Here is a 23,809-nt window from a genome sequence, read left to right on the forward strand (position 1 = left end):
TTGGATGAAATAGGTATTTTATTGGATATTTGCTCAAATTCTCAGCCAGGGTCCGAGCCATAAGAAACATGTCTGGGTTGGATTACTTAACTGCTCTCACTGCCATAAAATGGTCAGGACAAGGAAACCAGAAGGGTAAAGTGCCCAAAATATGCTACAATCTAAGGAGCCTCAAGGCAGAGACGACCCCACATTACAGATCCTCATCAGAAGAGACTTTGCCCTTGGCCCTCACCATAGAGGGAGATCACCCTGAAGACTAGATGGTGAAAAGAACCCCCATCCCCAACCCTGGAGGAGAACAGAAAAGAGCAGGAAAGGACCCATCATGTTATCGGCATCCACCATTTGGAGGGCAACGGCACCCGGGAGACGTTGATCCAATAATAGGCATCCTCCCAATCTTCTTGATGACCAAAGAACTCTTCAATGAACAGACAGTGCAGGCCCAGTGGCTCCAGCAGGTTCCGGACTGTTTTCTCCACACAGCAGACCCCATTGATTACGGGCCCGAAAGGCTTAGGGATCCCAAGGCAAGTTCCGAGGACAATCATATTCAACTATGGCAAGAAAAGGAAAGATGAAAAAAAAAAATCAGCAGCATCTGGAGTCAAGAAGTCCCTATAAATGGGAGATAGTCTATGCAGCAGAACATTAAGGGGGAAAAAAAAAAATCAAAGTTCTAAAAGGAAGCTCTAGTCTAGCTACCCAGACTTGGAGATGGAGGAGACCTTAGTCTCCATTCTAGAAGTAGTTAGTGGTACAGTGGATAGAATACTGGGCCTGGAGTCAGGAAGTGTCGTTTTTCAGTTAGGTCCAACCCCATTTGAGGTTTTCTTGGCAAAGCTACCGGAATGGTTTGCCATTTTCTTCTCAAACTCCTTTTTACAGAGGAGAAAACTGAGGTAAAAAAGGTCAGGCGACTTGTCCAGGGTCACATCTAAAACTCAGGCCCTGCTAACTCTGAGGCTGGCGCTCTGTCCACTGCCGTTAAGTGCTCAGGCTCAGAAAGAACAGAGTTCAAGTGCGGTCTCAACGTCTCATTGGTTATATAATCCTGGCTACGGCTTAGTTCCTTCAGTTTTGAAATAAGAATAATAGCGTTTATCCTCCAGGATTATGAGGCTTAAGTGAGATCTTTGAAGCATTTGGCACAGCACCTGGCATATAACGGGCACTTAATGTTTTTCCCCCCCTTCACCCCTCTCCATCTAATCCAAACTGTACAAGAGTATCTACCTAACAAAGTCGACAGTCCCCAGTGGGGGGGACTCGCCACCCTACAAGGAAGCCCGCTCTCCCTTAACAGCCAGTTGGTAAGAGGTTCCCTTCTGCCCCAGCCCCAACCCAGCACTCTACATCAAGCCCAAGTTTGCTTCTCTTCTGGCCCAGAAGGCCCTTCTCTATGGCGGGCAGAGCTATTAAAGGGGGCAATCTTAGCCTCTTGATTTGAGGAAGGATGGAATATTCTCTACTCTTCTCCGGGTTAACCATTCCCATTCCTTGGGCTTGGCTGGTAGCTGGAGGCTCAGCACAGGGAGCCGAGGCTGGAGTCAAATCTGAACTCACATATTTGGGAGAATTTTAAGTGCTTCAAGGGTTGAAAGGCCACCTACTCCCAGGAGACAAGTACCCAAGCACCATTGCAGGGCTCTCTTGGGTCTTCCCGTCCCAGCCTCAAACAGTGGTGTCCCCCAAGGTTCTAGCTTAGGCTCCAATACCAAGCCCTCAGTCTCCCCTCTGGCTCTGGTCCCATCTCACCAGCTGCCTATGGGACATTTCAGATCAGGCTCTTGCCCAGACCCTCCCCACACGCCTTCCTTTCCATCGCTTGCTTGGTGATCCCCTTGACTCCCGTTGTTCCTCTATAACCCCCATGCTGAGGATTCCTAGATCTTCACATCCTACTCTAAGCTTTCCCCGTTATCTTCGATTCCTTTCTCGTATTTACCCCCAAATCCCATCTGTTGCCAGAATTATACCTTGTAGTCAGACACTTAACACTTTCTAGCTGTGAGACTCTGGTCACATCACTTACCCCCAACTGCCTCAGGGGGAAAAATAGAAAAACTAGATGTCAAATACGACCTAGTCCCTGCCACATTCCTTACCATGTTTGGGAAGAAGTGCCCTGCTCGGAGTACTTCTTGTTTGGTGGCGGGATCCTTGACCCAGCCCAGGCGAAACAGCTGGGGAATATCAATGATGTCCTTCTCCGAGAGACCCAGTTCTGCCTTTAGCACCTTTCGGTTCCAAGTGATACAAGTCTTGACATAGGGATAGAGGAAGGAAAGCGTCATGGAGGGGGACCTTTGTCACCTAAACCAACCTTCATTTTAGAGGTAAAGCCCGCAAACTGGTAAAGTCAAGATTTAAATCCAGGCGGACTTGAAACAAAATTGTTGGAAGAATGTAGAATTTGAAGTAGGGATTTTTTCTTTTTAATGATGCAGACTCAATGTCAGAACTTAGATGGGAGTCATTATCAAAGACCTTGTTAACTTATTTATTTTGTAGGTATTCCTCTATTTCACTTAGGTTGTCAAATTTATTGACATAAAGTTGGGCAAAATAACTCCTAATTATTGCTCTAATTTCCTTTTCATTGGGGGAAGTTCTCCCTTTTCATTAACTTGTTCATTTCCCAGAAGGAAATGGGACATGTGCACATCATATGTTAAGTCAGCAGTAGGCCGAGGACTTGAACCCCATTCTCCCAACTTCTAGCCTTTAACTTGAAAGGCAATAACTTTATTTAAAGAAAAAAAAAACTTCCCACCCCAGGTCTAGAGCACACAATTCACATTTGTGGAATCTGTTTCCAACTCCATTTTTAGCTGTGATCTTCAAGTTCTTGCCCCAAGTCAGTCTCCTATCCCAGGTCAGGATATACAGGAGGGAAGAGAAGATTAAATTCTAGTCTGTGGTAAAAGGACTACAGCTTAGTTTGTGGGGCTCTCCCAGCCTCCTCTCTGGACCCTAGCCCGGAATGGACAGCAAGGCAGGATCGGAGCCCCCCAGCCTGTCCTTCTCCCATCCCTCCCAATACCTGTACGTAGTCATTCTGCCTCCATAAGGATTTATCAGCCAAGATGTCATTGATACTCATCTTCACCCTTTCTGTAGGGAAGGCAAGACAAGGTGATAAGAATAAACAGTCTTAAGAGAGGGAAGGGTGTGTCTAAGGATGTGTGTGTATTCTCCTACTAGAATATAAATAAAACAGGGATTATTTTACCTGTCTGTGTCCCCCAATACCTGGTATACCATAGGTGCTTAATAAATGCTTATTGTCTGATCTCATAGCATTCAGTGCACATTGGGATCTCACTGTGCTTGTGACCCTCTGTACTGGAAGAGCTCATGTTGGTTCAGCTGGAGTTGGCCAAGATGAGGGGGGTCGGAGAAAGGGGGATACCTGTATAAGAAAGCAGGCTTCTGTCCACTTTGTCTAACACAGAAGCTAACCCATAGCCTTGGCTTTGCTCCCTCTTGAAGAGCTCGTAGCATGCATTGGGACTAGCCAGGAGTAGCCGGAAGCCCTAGAGAGACAAAGGGCAGAGCAATGAAAGACCGTTTGCGGACGGTCAAGGTTTTCCGGGGGATGAGGATCTTGTTGAAGACAGAGGATGGAGGGAGCCACCAGCCGCTCTTACTAGGGGCAGGGGCGGGTCACTAGCTTCTAGTACAGTTCCTTGGATTGTTACGCAATAGGAGCTCAAGTTTGTGGATCGGGTATCCCAGGGAAGAAGCCGTCATATATCCTCACTGGGGATGCTGGCCAACTTGATCAAGAAGAGGTCTTGGGAGGGAATATTCCCAATTTATCCTAACATTCAGAGCTTTCCCCTGTAGAAGGGCAGGTGGCTTGAGGTGACCGGCCCAAATGAAGGGGTACCAATCTACTCAGGGTCACACATCCATGGCCCAAAGACCCTTTGGGTCCATCATTCAGAGATGTTAAACTGACTTCCCCATGCTCACGATCCACTGGACCACAGTCACTAGTTTCTCCTTTTCTCCTGTGTCTGGGGGTTAATTTCAGGCCCATTTAGTTTCTAATATAGTTCAAACTTATGTCAGGTCCCATCTTTCCCATATACTCCTGGTCTGGGGGGGGACCTTTCCTGCTCTCTACCTTTCCATCACTGGCAGGGACGAAGGTCAGGAACTCTTTCACGTTGCCCTCCAGCAGCCATTCAGAGAAGAGTTCTAGGGGGTCTTGTACATTCTGAGCATAGATAAATCTCCGTAATCTCAGATTCACTTCTGGGATTTCTTCCCTAATAAACATAATAAATAAGCACAAATAAGTAAAATAGGAGGTAACCAGGAGAAGGGGCGCAGGGATAGGAGAATGGGGATCCCGGACCCGGCGGCTCACAGCTAATTCTTCTCTGTCCACTCTGCCACGGAGTTCTTACTACAATTCAGCATTGGGCACATTTCATTTTGTGTTTTTTAAAGGAAAAAAAAATCCATTTTTTGTTCTTATCACTACCCTCTGAACATTCTACTTCTCTCCCTTTCCCAGAGGGAAAGTTCCTTTTAATATGGAGAAAAGAGACCAGACTTGTTCTTTCATGGGCATTAGAGGCACCCAGAGGAAACCGCTACTGATGCAGGTTGGTACCTTCTGCCATTTATAATCCTAGAAGATTCTCTGGGATGCTGAAAGGCTTAAGTGACTCTCGGGGTTCAGAGCTACTAATCAGAACCCATGTCTGAAACTCACTTTCTGCGAAGGAGAAGGAAAGGAAGAGAAAAAAAAATACTAGAAAATAATTCTACAGAAAGAAACACAAGCCAAGTGATAATATATGCAGTATTTCACACCTATAGGTCTCAACCTCTATAAAAACCATGAGGGGTCTCCCTCTGCCTATTTCAGAGGGAAACTTGAATTTTAAAACATTAGTGTATTCTTAAATTTGGATGGGAGAATCCTGGACACAGAAGGGAAGCCTTATCATGCTGTATCTAAAAAAGTTAGGAGATCTGGTTTGAACCTTGACTTTACTTCTCAGGGTCTCAGTCGAGAAAGTAAGGATGCGAGTCATATTTAGGACGACCTCCAAGATCTTTTCTCTTCTAGAATCTGGATTCCAAGACCATCAGGTTGTAGGATTCAGAATTGGAAGCGATTTCAATGACCTATCCTAACCCTTACTTTATAGAAAAACAGGAAAGAACTGTTAAATCCTATAGAAATAAACAGATTTACCTAAAAGCATACAGAAAGTGACAGAAGGATTTGAATTCTGGTCTTCTGACTTCAAGGTTAATGTTCTTTCTTACTATCACATCAATATCCTATAAAAACCTGATTTAAGATGGGAACAATCGACTTTTCCCTACTCTCTTGAGATAAGTAGAAATATACAAGTATCCCTTCTGTATCACAACTTTCCCCATGGCAGTTTCGATATACTGTAGGTTGGCAAAATTTTTAGGAGTTTTATGGAAGCCACATGAAGGCCAGCAGATGACATAGAAAAAGGTGAGAAATTCAGAAACACAAAAATGTATAATATTGTATAATATCAATGTAAATTTTACAATAAGATACTGTAAACAGCCTGTAAAAGAAAAAATTCAGACTTCTCTGGTAGAGAGAGGGATAAAAAAAAATTATATTGGAATTTTCCAGATTACCAGGGACAGGAGGTGGGGTGGAAGGCCCTCAAACCTTGTGGGGTGGAAGGAATAACTGTAAGCTTCTTAAAGCCAGGAGTAGTTTCCTTTTCTATACTTAAAGAATACCTTGTATATCTTTAGAAGCTTAACACCGAGTGGATGAGCTTATTAGAAATCATAAATGCTTACTGGGAAATTTGTACACACTGGTACATTTGTCACGAGCTAGTTAGTGTGTTAGGTTGCCTTTCAGTCTGTCTCATGGTACATATCAACCATTATTTTCTCATTTTCTTCCCATTAAATTGTGAACTTCCTGAAGGCTGGAAGTCTTGCTTCTTTTTTTTTTTTTTTTAAATTACCATTTTATTTTCAAAATATATGCAAAGATAATTTTCAACATGCATCCTTGCAGAACACTCTGTTACAAATTTCTCCCTCCCCAAGAAAGCAACCAATCCAATATAGGTTAAATATGTGTTATTCTTCTAACCAGATTTCCATATTTATCATGCTGTTTTTGCTTCTTTTTTTTGTATCCTAGCACTTAGCACGGTGCCTGCTGATTGTTCCCCAGCAAAATGCTTTGCATACAGTTTTTAAACCGTTTGAATAGAAATGACCAACTACCATCAAGACTAAGAATAAATTCTCATTCCCTATGCCAGCTAGTCTTGAACTTCCTCCTCACCTGGGCAAGCTGCCATCGCCAATCAGAATCCTGCCCAAAGGATAAACGATGCCATGGGCAGTGACTGGTGGGCTGACTTCCAGGAACCCGGGGACATCCAGATTATCATCATCTTCCCGTTCATGTCTCACGTATCCAAAGTTCCCTTTCTGGGAGAAGTCCCATCCCCCCGGTTAGAGAAAAAAAAAAAAAAAGTCAGTGTCAGATGTTTGAACAAAAATTAAGATTCTGTTGGTCAATGTGGGCCAGGATCTGGTTAATCCTTTAGGCCCAGTCACAACTTTAAGGGGATCTCAAAGTTTCACTTTGTAGAAAAATAAAAAACCGAGGCTCAAAGAGATTTGTTGACTTGTTCTAAATAAAATAACTAGTCAGTGGGAAAATTGAGATTCAAGTCGACATAGACACAGACTCAAAATTAGAAGGAAGCTTCCAATTCTGAGATTAATCTCAGTGGCTAGGATCTCCTCCTACAGACATATCTGACAAATGTTCATTTGGCCTCTACTCGAAGACCTCTAGAGATGGAAAACTCACTACCTCCCAAGGCAATTCCATTCCACTTTTCAACAATTCGTTGTTAATCAAAATTTTCTTATCTCAAGTAGAAATTTTTTTCTTTATAACAGACCTTATCATTTCTAGTTTTGACCTCTAGGGCCAAACAGAGCAATTTGAGTTTCTTTTAGGTGCCAGTCTTAGAAAAATCAAGTATTTATCTTGTTCTTGCCTGACCCGTTTCCTCCATTCTCCAAGTTAAACATCTGTAGTTCTTTCCCCATTCTGATCACCTTTTCTGGACATTTTCCAACTATTTCCTGTGACTTTCCTAAAATGTGATATCCAGTGCAGTATTTGGTTGAAAGAAAAATCTGAAGTTATCCGAGACTGTTCTCCCCTCAATTTCCTTCTCACCATGTAGTGGACCAAGCAAAAGACCTGGCTTCATGTGTGTCCTCCCTCTGACCACTGTGCCAGTCACATTTCCCCCCCTTACTCTAGAGCTCAAATTTCCTCATCTATAAAATAGAGAAAAATGAACACTGTTGACCTCAAAGTGCCAATCAAAGGAAAAGTTCTTTAAACAGGAAAGTGGTGGACCAGTAAAGGTTTTTAACCTCATCGTGATCAGCTTGGAGGAACAATGTTGGAGCTTACTACACTCAACCGAGTCACATACCAGAAAATTTTTGAACGCGAGGTTGAAATCCCTATTCCAAGGGACATCAAGGACAACAGGATAACGTTGTTGAGGACTGTAGGTATACCCAATCGCCACCTCTTTCTGGGAAGGAATAAAACAGAAGCCACTGTCCCATGTCACATAGAAGTTAGAGGTAGAAGTTACTTGAGCAATCTGTCTTCCCCTGCCTCACAAACTAGTCTCCCATCAGCCTCTTGGGCTCTCTGCCCAAATTTTAGCCCCTCTAAACTAAACTAAATACTGTAACCTATTTAACATGTAAAGGACTGCTTGCCATCTGAGGGAGGGGAAAAAAAATCGAAACAGAAGGGAGTGCAATGGATAATGCTGTAAAAAAAAAAATTACCCTAGCATGGGTTAAAAATAAAAAAAAAATTTAAAAAGGGATTAAATGAGATGGTATTTGTAGTTTAAAAAAAACAAACACTCAAGCAATTGTCCTCCCACTAAACCAGCCTTCCTCCTACCTGACTTATTTGTATTGAGATCACCGTGTTTCCTCCCACCCCAGACAGCTAGGTTTGAAATATTTGAGTTTTCTTTGTACATTTGAGTATATATTTGATCCCAAAGATAAAGGCAAAATGTGTCAGATAGTCCATGCCTTGGACACTTTATGAAATCCCAGAGCTGGGGATTCAGAAGGATCCAACCCAAACACATTAAGAAGATCCCCATTAGAATATATGGTACATTAAGATTCAGCTTCTTCTTGGAGCTCTCCAAGGCGGGGAGCCAATACCTCCTGAGGTATTGGAGAAGGAAATGGCAAAACCATTCTAGTATCTCCACCAAGAGAATCCCAATATGGTCACAAAGAGTTGACCCTAACTGGAAAACAATACATGACAAATTGAAGAAGCTAGAGCAAGAGTTAGGAGACCAGGATTCAAATTTCAAGGATGCCATTTGCTTCTTTCATATAAATGGGAAAGGGGAGGACAGAGCATTTACATACCTACTAACTGCCAGACACTATGCTGAGTGTTTGTTTTTTAAAACTACAAATACCACCTCATTTAATCCCTTTTTAAAATTTTTTATTTTTTATTTTATTTTTTTTTATTTTTAACCCATGCTAGGGTAATTTTTTTTTTTTAAACAGCATTATCCCTTGCACTCCCTTCTGTTCCGATTTTTCCCCTCCCTCCCTCAGATGGCAAGCAGTCCTTTACATGTTAAATAGGTTACAGTATATCATTTAATCTTTACAATCACCTTGATAAGTCACCGCTATTATACCCATTTTATAGCTTGAGAAAACTGAGGCAAGCAGAGGTGAAGTGTCTTGCCCAGGATCACACAACTAGTAAATATTAAAGGCTGGATTTGTACTCAAGTCTTCATGAGTCATGATTTAATGTTCTTTTCACTGCTATACTAGTTGCTTTATAAAGGGGAAAAATATTTGACTTCCCTAAAGTTCATTTTTTCCCCCCAAACTTTTAGATGTACATACAAATACCTTAAGGGACTATTAGAAGAAAATCTGTCATGATAAGCAGAATTCCTATGACTTTACATATACTCTATTATTTGAACTTTAGATACATACATACAAATATCACATCCCCCATGGACCTTAGCCAGGAACCAAGTCCATCTTGCCCCACCCATATAACCCATCATGCAGGGAGTAGCCCTGCCAGCATATATCTTCCCCATCCCTGTCTCTTGTCCCTCCTAACTAAGAGGGCAGGCCCATCAGGACATGGAGGAGAGCTCAGATCTAGGCTTTTCAACCCATTAATGTTACCCCAATCCACGTCTCTAGACGAGTCCTGTCGTCGGGACAAAAATTCAGGTCACAATTAGCTTCATGGGCAAAGTGTCTGAGGGCATTTAAGAAAGTTGATTCAGGTATAAGTCTGGAAGAAAGCAAAGAACCACAGGATGTAATCCTACCCAAATCATAAGGAGGGATTTTGGGGGGGAGGGGGCAGGGGGAAGGGCTCCTATTACTTTTGTAACCTGAAAAAGGGTTCTTTTTCAAGAAAAAACAAAAACCAAAAAAAAAAAAAAATTCCCTTCCCCTTCTCCACTTTTTCCTCCCCAGAGTTTCCTCAGTAAAGGTTCTGGAGTGATTGGCCATTTCCTTCTCCATCTCATTTTATGGATGAGGAAATTGAGGCAAACAAGGCAAAGTGATCTGGCCAAGATCACACAGCTAGTAAGTGTCTGAGGCTGGATTTAAACTCGGGAAGACAAGCCCAGAGAAGACTCCAAACCCTAGAACAGACCTATTTCTGCTTCTGTGATGTCTCGGCTCCGCTGACCCCGTCAACCACTTGACACGCACTAGATTTTCGGTGTCCCTCCAGAATCTCCACGGATGCAAGGGCCATTTCTTCAGTTTGCTAGAAGAAGAAGCAGCAAAACAGCTCGAAATTTAGGCTCACGAGTGCCAGAGAGTGGCAGTTACTAGGGCTTTAGAGATGAGAAACAGTCCCGATTCTCAAGAAGCTCACATTTTACCAAAGGTGGGGGAACAGCATGCACTCCTTGTACTTACATATACAAATATCCATGTATATGTGTACATAGACATCTGGTCATATGTATGTATTTCTATCTACACCGATATATATCCTCATGTACATGTGTACATATATAAATACATGTACATGTATTTATACACAGAGAGACGGACCTCCCCACACAGTAAATACGAAATAATTTCGGAGAGAGCATGGGTGGACCTCTTGAAGTCCCTTCTTACCCGGTCACGAAGATCTCCTTGGGTGGTTGAATGTTAGAAACCATCATCCAAGGAGCCACACGGAAAGCCTCTCCTACGTTGTGAATCGGATACTCGGGTCCATTCTAGGGGAGGCAGGAAAGGACGAATGAAGTAGAAAGCGGTTACCTTTTAGGGTTCTAGAGAATCTAGATTCCTAGCTGGGTGACCCAGATCCCCTTTCTAAAGCTCTGTTCCCTTATCTATACGGCGAAGGGGCTGAACTAGGAGTAATTGCCAAGGTCCTTTACAACTTGGCCATCATTCACATTCACTGGAGGCTGGAATCAATCCATTCTTCCCGAGTTTCTCTCCTTCTCATTGCTCCCAAGGTCTTTTTATTTTATTTTATTTTTTAAATTTTTTTTGCATCTTGTAAGACTTCTTCAATCCTACCAACACCCTCCCCAAACCTTCATAGAGTTGTCTTTCTATCTTGCCCTCTAGACTTTACCAGCCTCCATCACTAAGCCCAGAACCTGTTTCTAAATATACCTCATGGTAAACATTCAAAAGGGTGACTGTGAAAGAAATCATCCCAGAGAAGTCAGCATTTGGGAAGGTAAGTGCTTCCACATAAAATGTCCGTTTTTCTTTGTGTCTCACTTGACCGACGGTATGGCTAGGTCTATTTGGCCCCAGTACCATCTTGTAACCAGTATGTATGGGGGATCCTGGGAGAAAGAAAAAAGAGGCTGATTAGCAGAGCAGTTCCAAGTATACTTGTATACTGAGTATACTAACAAATTGGTATGCTTGGTTGGACAGTTCTTGGTATACTCAACTCTCCCTGGCCCTCTCTGGTTTAATGGACTGAGCAATTTGGGCTAGTGGTTGTAGGGAGAGACCCAAAGAACAGAAGTTCAGCTTGGGGCAAATTACAATGGTGATCAAAGTTCATTCACTTTGGGTTTTTTTTTTTTTTTTTTGAGCTGTTCTGTTTTTAACCCAATGCTATCATAGCTCAATCATTGTTTTAAAGAACCCAATAAAAACAACAATAACTTTTTTTTGCGGGGGGTGGGGGTGGGGACTAGTCCTTGAAGACCAAGCTAGAAAAGCCTCAGCTTTATAAGAAACTCAGTCAGCAAAAAGAAATTCTGAGTTTGGGAGAAGAAATGTCAACTTCTTCCTTCCCTTTCTCTCTTCTTCCCTTCCCGGAATTCCAAGAGTTGAATTTAGGGTCGTTTCTCAGGCAGGGACAATTATAGGTAGGGGGTGGCAAGAAAAGGTAACATGACTGCTTTTGGATGAGATTTTTTTTTTTTTTAAGGAAGCCTAAAGAATGACTAGTAAGTAACATGATTGGAAGGAGTCGAGGCAGCCGACTCCAATCGATTCTGCCACTTTGGGATTTAGGCAAGGCATTTCATTTCCATCTATTAAATAAAGAAGTTAAATTCTATCAGAATTTCATAACCTGTGGTCTACAAAAACCTTGCCTCAGCTCAGAGACAGCTAGCAGCAGAGACCAAATTTGAATTGTGAAATCTAGATCCCAAACTTCTCCTCTGCACTACTCTTTTTTTAAAAATTTATTTTATTTAATAATAACTTCTGCGCTACTCTTGCCTTCTGTCTCCTCATGCCTTACAAAAATGGTCTTAAATCCTCCTGTAAATCCCCCCGATTTAACTCTTCCTCCAATGTCACCCATGGTAGGTTTCTCCTAGGAACCTGCCTTCTACCCTTCTGACAGCATGAGGAAGCTTCTTTTAGCCTGTCCTTTGTGATATTGTCCCTCGCCCTCCTCCTGTTTGTGGGGAAACAAATCTGCAGGTAGAGAATTACCAGTTATAATCGCTTCTCTCTTATCTTTTGGATAAAGCTTAGGGTTTCTTGGAGGAACTATTTGCCAGAACCACAACTAGTTCTTATTTATCAGCACATATACAGGCCTCTTACTCCCATCTCCCTAAATTATAGGGTCTTCAATTCCCAGTTGGAACTACTTTGGAGGTCTTCTACCCTACCCCCATTTTTTAGATAGACTGAGCCAGAGGAAGTCACTCCCCAGTAGTGAGTGGCCGAGCCTCCCTTGGGAGCCGGGTCTTTTCCCTCTCTCTTTTTCTCCCCCTAATGCTCCATGTTGGGTCCCAAAGACAAAAAGGATATTCACCTTCAGGTCCAAAGAGTCTCACTTTGTCTGGATGAGAGCAACTGATAACTAATTGATGAGCCACAAAAAAATGACATGGGGTATTTATATCCAGAATCACTTTTGCCAGTCCACGAACATCTTGGGAAAGAAGAGAAATATTTAGTTCCTGAAGATCCGAATATGTCCCTCTGCGGTCTTAAGCATCTACTTGAATACTATGTAATACAGGGAACTCATTCTTTCAAAAGTAGCTGCAGTACATTATTATTTTTTTTCCCCTCAGAGAGTGAGACAATCAGGGATAAGTGATGTGCCCAGGATCACACAGCTAGTGTTAAGCATCTGAAGCCAGATTCTCCTGAATCCAGGGCCAATGTGCTATCCACTGTGGCATCTGGCTATTCCATGTGGCAATCCATTGTTAGATGGCCTTAATTATTAGGAAGGCTCATAGATCCCCAACTTTAACCTTGGGAAGGGACTCTTCTCCCTCCCCCACAAGATTCACTGCCTCTACTTCCAGAGGGCTCCTTCTGTAACACAAGCCCACCTTCAGAGCCATCGGAATTGTCAGCTTTGAGAGCATGGCCCTTACCCTCGTGCATGGGGATGTCATATGGGACAATGGAGTTTTGTCTCTAATTTACTATCTATGCTCCCTTAAGCAAATTATTTCTATTTGTCCAGGTCTCTATTTCCGAATCTGTAAGATGGGTGGGATTCTAAAGGGAACTTCCAGCTCCACACCTGTGATAGGATCTATAGATCCTATATACAATATACACTCACAATATACAAAAAGAAAGAGAATCCCAGATTCATCCCTCATCCCTGCCCAAGAAACTTCAGTAACTCAGTCTAGGAGAGCATGCAAATTTTGTTCGATTCTTCCAGCCTTTCACAATCTCTTTTACTTGCTATAGTCTAGAGCCCATCTAATGAGGCTTTTGATCACACTTTTGTCATTGAAAAAAAATTGTTCACATATCCAATATATGCATATTTTCAAATTACAAAACATGTTCTGTATATTATGCAATATTAAAATAGGTGATATAAATTTATACAAAAGTTAACATTTACATTAGTAAGGTGAAATAATATTTGATCATGACACTCAAGGAACTCTAGGAGTTTAATAAGTTAGGGCAGTGATGGAATCAGTTTTGTGTGTTAGAAAAATGACTTTGGTGGGTTGTGTAGAGGATGAATTAGAGAAGAGGGACTTGAGAAATTTGCCACTTAACTAGTAATAAGGGTCTAAACTAAAGTGGCAGCCAAGTAAAAGAAGACAACAGATGCAAAATAGTGAAGTTAAAGAAAGGACAAGATTTGGCAGTCAACCCATGTACATGGAAGAAAAGAAATGAAGAATTTGTGGCGTCGCTGAAATTGTGACTCTCGGTAACTAGAAGTATCCTTGAAATAGAGTAAGAAAGCTTGGAAGAAGGGGAGCTTTGAGAGAAAAAGATAGTAAGGAGATTCATAATGTACAACACAAACTTTCCACGCCTGCTCAGTCTTTGACCCACTGAAAACAAAAAGGGGGAGAGTTTTTTTTTTTTTTTTTTTTTAAAACTAGCTCCATCCTTATATATAAGTCTGCTCTTTGAGGTACTTGCTAGGAGCACAAGGTAATCTGGCAGAGGAGAAGGGATGTTGGTGGAGAATTTCACCTGTAAAGATACTATAAAGTTAGCCGTTGTTCTTTCTTGCATCTCTCACCTGGCTAGAGAGCTTACATTAAATTTAAACTTATGTTATTCAAAGTTTGTTTATACTTCTATTAGCACTAATATTACTTTATCTAAAGTTTGGTTAATTATAGCGGCTTCCAATCTGTGTCCAACCTCTGTGTGTGTGTGTGTGTGTGTGTGTGTGTGTGTGTGTGTGTGTGTGTGTATACTGTGAAAAGGAAATTAGAGAAAAGGGGCTATGGGTAAGGTACATAGACTATTTAGATTGTTAGTAGATTCTTTCATATAGCTCAGGAGCCCCTGACATTTTATAAGCTTCAAAGTTGGGTAAAGAATGCATTTTTATCTCTAGGCTGAAAACATCACTGACAAACCTATTAATTGTTGTGATGGTAGATTTTTCTTTTCTTAAGTAGTGGGCATTTATATAAAACTTTAAGACTTGCCAAGAAATTTATAAATTTTTTCTTATTTGATACTCATAACAACTGTGGGAAGCAAGTGATATTGTTATCCTTTTTATACAGATGAGGAAATGAAGGCAGAAAGGTTTATTTGCCCAGGGGTCACAGAGCTAGTAAGTGTCCAAATAGAATTTGACCTCTGTTCTTTCCATCTCCAGGATCAGGGTCCCATCTACTGTGTACCAAGCTGCCTCTGAATCAGAGGCTTTTTTTTCCTGCCAAGGGCCATTTAGATATTATATCATTCAGGGGCCATACACATTTGCCAATTTATAGAACTCAGTGACAGGTTCTTGTGCCTAGATTTCAGCTCATTATTGTCTGTTGCCTTGACAGGTTAGACCAAATAATTTCATGGGCCTTATATGGCCCCACCCCTGCTCTAAATTACTTATTTGACTTCTCCATTGCACTTGGGATTTACTTCAGTGGTAACAGTCTTTTACTTCATTTTTCTCCTTTCAAATGTACAAAGGAATCCATTCTGTGAGGTTTCTTATTTGAGGATGCATTGTTCATTTCCCTAGGCTTAAAGCTCCTTGTGGGCAGGATTTTCGTTTTTTTGACTTTTTAATCCCTAGCACAATAACTAATGCACTGTTGATATTTGATTAGACCTGGAGTAACTCTAGAAACAGAAGCATCTCCAAACTAAATATAAATTCTTGATAATGGAAATATAAAATAAAAATAAGAATAAATTCACTTTGCTGCCCCTTGTTGGGCTTCCCTGAATGGCAGATGCATTGACTTACCGTCTTCATAAAGAATTTCTTCTTCCTGATTATCTGATTCAGGTGGGTATTCACTCTTACATCCACAGTTCACAAGCATGATGGGCCCCTCCCAGGGGTTTTGAGCGTATTTCTGAAATGACAAACAGACTCCAGAGATCCAGCTCACTCCAGATTCAAGAAATGAATCTTCCTTTAAAAAAAATCTACCTGGACAGACAGACTATATATTGGGAGAGGGGAAGGTATTAACAGGCATTTAAAAAATTGTCTTGTAACCAAACACATTTGAAGCTTGTTTGAGTCTCACAATTACCCTGGGAGATAGGGACCATTATCTTCATTTTACAGAGGGACAGAAGTGAAGTGACTTCCCAGGCTCACGCAGTTGGAAATGTCAGAGGCTGGATTTGAAGGCAAGTGTTTACAACTCATCGAGCATACTGCACTGCTGCCTGAAATTCGCCTTATTTTTAATTCAGAATTTAGAAAAATCTAGCTGGTAACTCAAAAGTAGAATTTTCAATATATAGAATATAGAAATCAAAAAAATCAGTCCTCAATTACTCTCAATAATTAAAAATTTAATATTCAAATATTATTTGCCTTCCTTTTATTCAGATCCTGGATACAACTTCCTCAAAGTCATAAAATGACTGACGTACATTTGTTTTTTTCAATATTAGCAAAGCCCGTTTCATACTTGTTTGATTGTAAACATATAGAATTATGGGACCTGGATTTCAAATCCAACCTCAGAATCCTACTAATAGTGTGATGCTAGACAAGTCATTTTACCTGTTTGCCTCAGTTTCTCATCTTTAAAATAGGGATAATAGCATTTGTCTCCCAGGGAAGGAAGGGCTACAATGCCTGGTACCTAGTGATATGTTAGTAATTGATCTAACCAGTTTCTTCCCTACACTGTGTGCCCTTCCCACTGACTTTTTCTTCTCCCAAGAACACTCCTTTTGAACAAATATAGAGCATCTCAATCTATTGGGACTTGAGACACCATGTATCGATTTTCATTCACTCTTTCATCTGAGCCTACAATCAATTCTACAAGATGGGTGACTAGAGACATTATGAGCCTCATTTTTTAATGGTTTGGGAAATAGGAGCTTTGAGAGTTAAAGGAGCTGATCAGAGTTATACACACAGTAATTATCAATGGCAGAATGGAAGCATGGACCTTTCTGGCTCCAAAGTCCAATACTCTACCCATTTTTCATGCTGACCATGAATTCCATCAATATGGCTCTAAATTTGGAAGGCCCCGAGTTTGACTTTTTCAAAAAGTTATTTTTGAGAACCAGATTTTGATATAATTTCCAAATATTCCATGTAGTTAAAAACATTACTTTGAGAGGGATTCATAGCCTCACCAAACTGCTGAGGAGATACAGGACATACAAAAGATTCAGAAGCTTTAATCTTGGGATTTTCCCTTCAGAGTATATTTGTACTTGAATTAAGAGCCCCAGCCCCTATACCTTAAGCAGATTTTTTCTCTTCTCTTCTATTTCTTTTTTCTTGTTTTTGTTGTCATCGTTGTTGTTTACGCTTCTGCGTTTTACCCCTGACAGAGAAAGAGCTGGAAAAGGAAGCAAAGGACAGTGAAGGGTGACTAGCAGTCCAGGACTATTATGGGTCCAAGAACACTTTCCCAGTGAGCTCTCAGAGCCAGAAAAGCAGACTTTCCAACCTGCCCTTCTTCTGATAAGGCTAAGGAATGTCCAAAGGTTTACTTTTCCCAAAGGCTCCATATGGGAGTCTCTTTAGCCTGTAAGTCATGGAGTGGCAAGAGCCTTTGAACAAGAATCCTCTCAACATTCTTACTTGAAGACCTAAAGTGACACAGAATTCTTGAGACTGTCCTTTCTATTTTGGGGTAGTGCAAATAATTTGGAAAAATTTTTGTATGTACCCAATGGAAATTTGCCTTTGTATAGGAAGATAAATTAGAGGAATTCTGTGGTCCCTTCTAGCCCAATCCTTTTATTTTATAGATATGAAAACTGGAGATGAGACAAGTAAAAGTTCCCACAGTAAGAAGAAATAGCATTCAAATGTGGGCCTTCTGATTAAAAATTCAAGGACACTATAATGTCATTTTAAAAATACTTCATAGTTCTAGAACTCCTTAGGTTTGCAAAGTGTTTTATAATTCTTACCTCATCCGATCTAGTATATAATGCAAAATTCCTTCAGATTTTCTTGTCTAATCTAAAGCTTACATGTTAAATATGTATAGAAGAATTTCATATGTTTAACATGTTGGATTACTTGCTATCTAGGGATGGGGGAAGGAAGGAAGGGAAAAAAATTTGAAACAAGGTTTTGCCAAGATTGAATGTTGAAAATTATCTATGCATATTTTGAAAATAAAAAGCTTTATTAAAAATAAAAATTAATAAAGCTTCCATGTTATTAATTGAACCCTCTATCCCAGGTAAAGAAAAGAAAGAACTGTAGCCAATAGTCTATTTTCCCAGTATAGGATGAGAACAACTCATTTGCTGAGAGATAAAGAGTACATGTGGGAGGGTTGAGAGAAGAGAAGTTTTGAAATAATTGCTATGTACAATATGAATCAAGTAAGGCTGAAGAAAAAAAAAAGATTGCCTTATCACAAATAGGTGGTATTCCCTTCCCACTCAGGGAGAAGGGTTTCTCCAATTCATTTTACAGATGAGGAAACTGAGGCAAGCAGGATGAATCATGTTGGTGGTCTCCAGGCTTCATGGTTCAGCCTTAAATCCAATCACTTGCACCAACCACTTTCACCTTACCCACACTCAGCAGATGGTCACACCCTTGAGTTAAACATTCACAAGTGTTCTATTTCCACAATCAAGAATTTTGAACTTCTTTCAGACCATGATTTTCTTATCTGTATCTACTTTCTCTTATATTTATTCTTCATCCTCAGTATGACCCGTTTCCCTCTCCAACCTTCACGTCCCATCACTTGTCTCCTTGGCCACCATCTTTGCTCTACCATCATTCAAAACCAGTTTTGATCTTTCAGTTCGACTTTACATTGTCTACCACTCTCAAATACCTTGTTCCTTCATCCTACCAAGCCTGACTCTGTACCACTACATTCAGCCTCCTCTGTCCCTGTTCCTACGAGGAACAGAGTTAAAGAATCATAACCCAGTCCCAATTTACATTATCTAATCTCAGCTAAGGGACAGCTAGATGGTTCAATGGATAGAGTACTGTGCCTGGAGTAAGAAAGATTCATCACTCCAAGTTCAACTCTAACTTCCTTTATTAACTCTGACACTGGGCAAGTCACTTCATTCTGTGTGCCTCAGTTTCCTCATCTGTAAAATGAGCTGGAGAAAGAAATAGCAAACAATTGCAGTATCTTTGCCAAGAAACCCCTCTCCTCCAGTGGGGTCATGAAAAGTTGGACACAACTGAAAATGACCCAATAACAATCTCAACCAAGTCCTCCTTATGATAAGGCAATCTTTTTTCTTCTTCTTACTCGATTCATATTGTACAGAGATTGTTCCAAAACTTCTCTTCTCTCAACCCTCCCACAAATATTCTATTTCTTAGTAGATGAGTTGGTCTCATCCTATATTACTTACTGAGAGAATAGGCTAGTGGTTACCAGTTCCTTGTTTTCCTGCAACATCTCCACTCTATTTTCTTCTGTTTTTATGGAGAGTTCTTCCCATTCACATTCAGTTATGATTAATGGTTCTGTATTTTCCTTCATCCTATTTCTGCCCTTTTATATATTTGTTTTTTTCCCCACCCTGTCCTCGGTTGTGTTTTTTTTACTTGCCCCCACCCATTCTTATCTTCTATCAACCCTTTCCCCCTTTCTTTTTTACCTTTTCCCCTTTCCTTTCTTTTTCTTTTCCTACTTCTTTATAGCGTTAGAAGAATTTCTATACCCAATTGAATGAATAAGTTTTCCCTCTTAGAGCCCAAACTGATGAGATAAAACTTCAGACAATGCTCATCCCCCTCCCTTCTTTCCCTCAGTTGTAATAGGTCTTTTGTACCTCTTCACATGAGGTAATTTTCCCATTATACCTCCCCTTTTCTCTTTTTTCCAGTGTAGACCTTTTCTTGCCCCTTAATATCTGTCTTTGATGTCATCACATCAGAGAGTCCATTCACAAGCACAGTCCATATGATGTCCCCCTCTGTCTGCCCCAGTGACAGATCAGTTCAAGAGTTAGATATTTTCTCATCTAGGGATATAAACAGTTTAACCTTTAAATAATATTATATATTTCCCCCCTATTTATCTTCCCATGCTTCTCTTGAGCCAAAAACTATTTTAGCTTTCTTGGCTAATCCATCATACAGTTGAATCCCTATTGAACTTGCTGTTCACTAAAACTCCCTAGGTCTTTCCAGAAAAAAAAAAAGACCAGCCTGGTAACCTTTTCCCTTATACTCTCTGGCTTTATGAGGCAGAATAGCCTAAGGGAAGCCAATATCTTTGAAGGAGTTGTCATCTGAGGAAAGGTAGGATGACCTGACCACTCAAAACTTTATCTACTCCCTCAATGCCACAGGAGCCATTGGGAATCATCATCCACCTTGCCAGTCCCTTCTCTAATGGAGAATTCCTCCCATTTGAGATGGGCTCAGGCTGGTCAACCTTTGTTCTCCAGCTGGGCTTCAATAAAATTCCTCAAGCCAGTCACTCTCTGGAGCTAACCCTTGGGCTTTCCTCACCCCTTTCATTGGTGGGGATGCTTCCATTTTTGGGCAGAGGCCCAGGCCAGTCAATTTGCCTTCTGCTCTGGGCTCTGCCTCTCATTTTTCTGGGTTACAACCCTATGTCCTTATGCAAGGATCCTCATCCCCAGTCCCTACTTTGTAGCTTCCTTTTATGTGTTGTCGTTCTCCATTAGAACACAAGATCCTTGAATACAGAGGCTATTCCTTTTGGCCCAGGGCTTAGCAAGGGCCTGGAATATAGTTATTCCTTCTGACACCCTTCAAAAAGGGCACTAACCAATGGTGACCTTCCCAATTTGGACCCAAAGCTTTTTACAGCTAATCCTTCCCCTGCCCTCCCTTCCTTCTGGCTGCCTAAGCCAAGCCTGTGCTTGCAATAAATTTCTTATTTCCCTTTCTCTTTTACCCCTTTTAAGCTTGTTACTCACAGATACAGGTGATTATCATCATAGCCACAAGGCTGGAACGTTCCTCCCCATATTTAAAGTAGGTGACTCTAATCTGTAAAGACACCAGAATTTCAGAGATGGGGAGGGTCTACAGTTTCCAGATTCATCACAACGGAGCTACTAAAACCATCTGGCTCCATATAATCTTTCTAGGTTTATCATTCCCCTGCATATACCCTATGTTTCAGAAAAAACTGGCCTAGTTGATGTTTCCAGGGGGAAAACATTCCATTGCTCATCTCCGTGCCCTTGAAGAGGATGTTCTCCATTCTCAGATGGATTTCTGTCCCCCCAGAATTCTTACTTTTCCTTCCTCACCTATATCAGGACCTCCGGGTCTTTCCAGAGTCCTATCCCTTTCCCTTATACCATGTTGTATTTATTCTCCCCATTTTGAGAATTAACTCGGTACATTGGAAAAAGAGCCAGCTCGAGGAGGGCAGATTGCTAAAACTCCCCAATAGGATTTAAATCTGTGACAAACGGAAAGTTTATTTGACCTCTCAGTACTTCAAGCAATTCTAGAAGTTAGAAAGCAAATGCTAGAGCTCGCAATGATAGAGGGATTTTTAAAGATTAATAATAATAAAATATTTCTTCACTCCTTCACCGAGGAGGAAAGAAAAAGCACAGTTCTAACAAATCTGCATAGTCAAGCAGAACAAATTCTCCCTTTAGCAAAGTCCAAGAAATACACATGTTAGGAGGATTTCTTCAGGGAGCACTTTCTATGTTAATGAAATCATGGGTCTCTTCCCACCCCAAATGTCTCCTTCAGATTATGTATACCTGTTGTAGCTTCTGCCACCCGAATAGATCATAAGCTCCCAGAGAAGTGATGTTTATTTAGCGGGGCACTGGGGATTTACTAGGACTAGTAAAGTACACCTGGAAGGTGTTTCAATAAATGCTTGAATTGAACAGGATTATGGGGGGTAGACAGTGACATACCTAACATTTACATAAATGTTTATGAAGTGCCTAACACACAGTAAGAGTTATCGCATTTGATTCTCACAACAATCCTGGGGTTGTTACTACAATCCCAATTTTACAGTTGGGGAAACTGAGGCAAACAGGTGAAATGGTTTGTCCAGAGTCACACAGTTAGTATAGTCTGAAGTCGGATTTGAACTCGATTCTTCCCAATTCCAGATCCATTGCTCTATCCACTATCTCAGCATATTCAGTCTGGAAAGAACTGAAACTGCATATAATGGATTTTAATTTTTTTTTTAATTCCAAGGTTTGTTACCTACTAATTGGATGATCCTGGTTAAATTTCCTCTCCTTCTTAGGCTTCAGTTTTCCCTCTTTGAAAAATTAGGAGATTATAGTAGATGATTTCAAAAGGTTCTATAATCTCTAAAGCTTGGCACACTTCCAACTTTAGGTCAGTGTTTCTCAATAGTCTCTACATGGTCTCATCAGCTCCACTCCAATTATTTCTATGAAAATTATTCCTTGATTTGTACAGACAGGGGGCAGCTAGACGGTACAGTGGATGGAGTACCAGCCCTGAAGTCAGGAGGACCCGAGTTCAAATCTGAACTCGGACACTTAATATATCTTAGCTGTGTGACCCTGGGCAAGTCACTTAACCTCAATTGCCTCAGCAAAAAAAAAAAAAAAAAAGGAGAGAGGGAAGGGGAGAAAAGGAGAGAGGGAAGGGGAGAAAAGGAGAGAAACGACAAAGTTCCAGCTCTGGGCTGACCAGGGCAGAATCCAGGGCCTACCCTTTTCTCTTGACCTGGACATTGTATCTCTTAGAAGGTGGACTTGTAGGAGTTAATATTCCCCATGACTTGAGCAGCTTATCATAAACTCACCCATTCTGAGAACATCTTACAGCTGGGTACTACTGCCTGTAGTTTGAGCATGCATGAAGGCTGCAGGTACCATCTGCTGGGGTGTCCAGCGAAGCCAAAGTTAAATTTTGTTCCTTCCACATTAAAAAGGAGCCCTGAGGAAGCCGACGCTTCAAAGGTCTTATACCCTTCAGGGGCCCGCCTGGTATCAGAAATGATGAACGAGACCCAGTTAAGCAGGCAGTCACATTTGTATTCTCTACCATTCCCCCAAGCCTTTGGGCAGCAAAAAAAGAAAACAAAAAACCCCAACCCCCCAAAACAGGAGGCTTATGAGTACAGTGTGCTGGGGGGGCAGGGAGAGAACTGTGGGCTTGGAGCTGAGAGATTTGGGTTCTAGTGTCAACAGGCTCTGCAGCTAGCATGACAGATAACTGAGAAATCACTTCCATCTGTGTTTTTTGTTCCCTCATTGGTAATAGAGAAGGCCGAGTTCCGTTTTCAAAGCATCTCTCAGGTCCAAGTTCTCCATGTCCATCCTGACCTGAGCCCAGAACAGGAACTGCCTCCCAAAGGAAATTAGGCTATAGTAGAAGCTTTGAGAGTTTCCTCGTTGGGTTCCCCCCTGGGGTTGCCTTGGTCCTCCCTCAAAGGTTTACGGGTAGATTTGACTCTCATTCCAAATCCATTGCCCATTCTCCCATGTCCTATTGCCTCAAACAGCTCCGGGAAGGTCACTTCATCATCAGGAACCTCAGGGCCCAACATAGCCTATGTCTCCAAGGCTCTGGAGAGGTTCCGAATGTCAGAGCCAAAAGAAGCTCCTTCGTTTCACGAGAGAGGAAACTAAAACTCACACTAGAACAGATCCCACAGGTAGCTCGGAGTTCTTTCCATGACCCCTCCTCCCCCCGCCACCTAAACAGCCTCAGAGCAAACACGTTTTAGGGTCACCCGACAGTAACATAACACACGGGCTCCCAATCCAGGGAAGCTCCCTTTCTCTTACCCCATGACATCAATCAATATCGAGCAGCCAGTTATGCACACTGCCTTAGTGACACGCTCCAAACACACGGAGAAAGTCTTCATTGGGATTTGTTGGGTTGTAGGCTCCTCGCTTGGGGCTTGCCAGGTGTCCGCGCCCCCATGCCAGGTAGCCATGTCTCCTCGCCTTCAAGAAAACCCTTTCAGACCTTCTGCAATCGTTAGCGGCCAAGAAACAAGGCTTCCCGCTACAGACGCCAGTCGACAGCCTTGCCCCCAGCCCCTCTCACCCCTAGTTAAAGGAATTGTCAATCATCTCCCCAGGTGTCCTCCATCTTCTTGAGTCTCAAGTAATTGAAGGTAAACCATGGTCAAGAAATAGGAGATTGAAGACAGGTGAGAATATATATAAATGTTACTTCCTCTTTTCTCAAATTGTGGTAGATTTGAACACTTGATTACAGAAATGCTGTTGTGGCAGCTTTGCTTCCTCTGTGGCTCTTAGGATTTAAAATTCTTAGGTGTCTTATTCTCACAAGAGGCGATGGATGGGGCTCTCTTACAACCTCATATTCCCA

General features: G+C 41.5%; 1 protein-coding gene and 1 long non-coding RNA gene across 2 annotated transcripts in view; one reads left to right on the top strand and one right to left on the bottom strand.

The window, feature by feature from the left end:
* On the bottom strand, positions 1–23,618 carry LOC127555800 (protein-arginine deiminase type-4-like). Its single transcript, XM_051988408.1, has 17 exons — positions 23,254–23,618; positions 22,266–22,446; positions 20,416–20,488; positions 16,762–16,862; positions 15,287–15,398; positions 12,389–12,508; positions 10,765–10,943; positions 10,252–10,355; positions 9,773–9,889; positions 9,289–9,400; positions 7,509–7,613; positions 6,329–6,477; positions 4,139–4,283; positions 3,419–3,542; positions 3,050–3,120; positions 2,112–2,267; positions 1–560 (listed from the first exon to the last, which is right to left on the bottom strand). The coding sequence occupies exons 1-17, from the start codon at positions 23,406–23,408 to the stop codon at positions 327–329; spliced, it is 2,238 nt and encodes a 745-aa protein (XP_051844368.1). The 5' UTR covers positions 23,409–23,618; the 3' UTR covers positions 1–326.
* Positions 1–23,809, top strand: part of LOC127555806 (uncharacterized) — a 583,775-nt gene that overhangs the window by 385,462 nt on the left and 174,504 nt on the right. The window lies entirely within an intron of this gene.

Source organism: Antechinus flavipes, chromosome 3, assembly GCF_016432865.1.
Source record: "Antechinus flavipes isolate AdamAnt ecotype Samford, QLD, Australia chromosome 3, AdamAnt_v2, whole genome shotgun sequence".
Lineage (NCBI taxonomy): Eukaryota > Metazoa > Chordata > Mammalia > Dasyuromorphia > Dasyuridae > Antechinus > Antechinus flavipes.

Coding starts and splice junctions, on each gene's coding strand:
- LOC127555800 (XM_051988408.1), bottom strand. CDS start 23,408: ATGGCTACCTGGCATGGGGGCGCGGACACCTGGCAAGCCCCAAGCGAG. Junction 15,399..16,761: donor AGAGAAAAAATCTGCTTAAG/GTATAGGGGCTG, acceptor TTGTCATTTCAG/AAATACGCTCAAAACCCCTG. Junction 12,509..15,286: donor AGAAATTCTTTATGAAGACG/GTAAGTCAATGC, acceptor TTCTTTCCCAAG/ATGTTCGTGGACTGGCAAAA.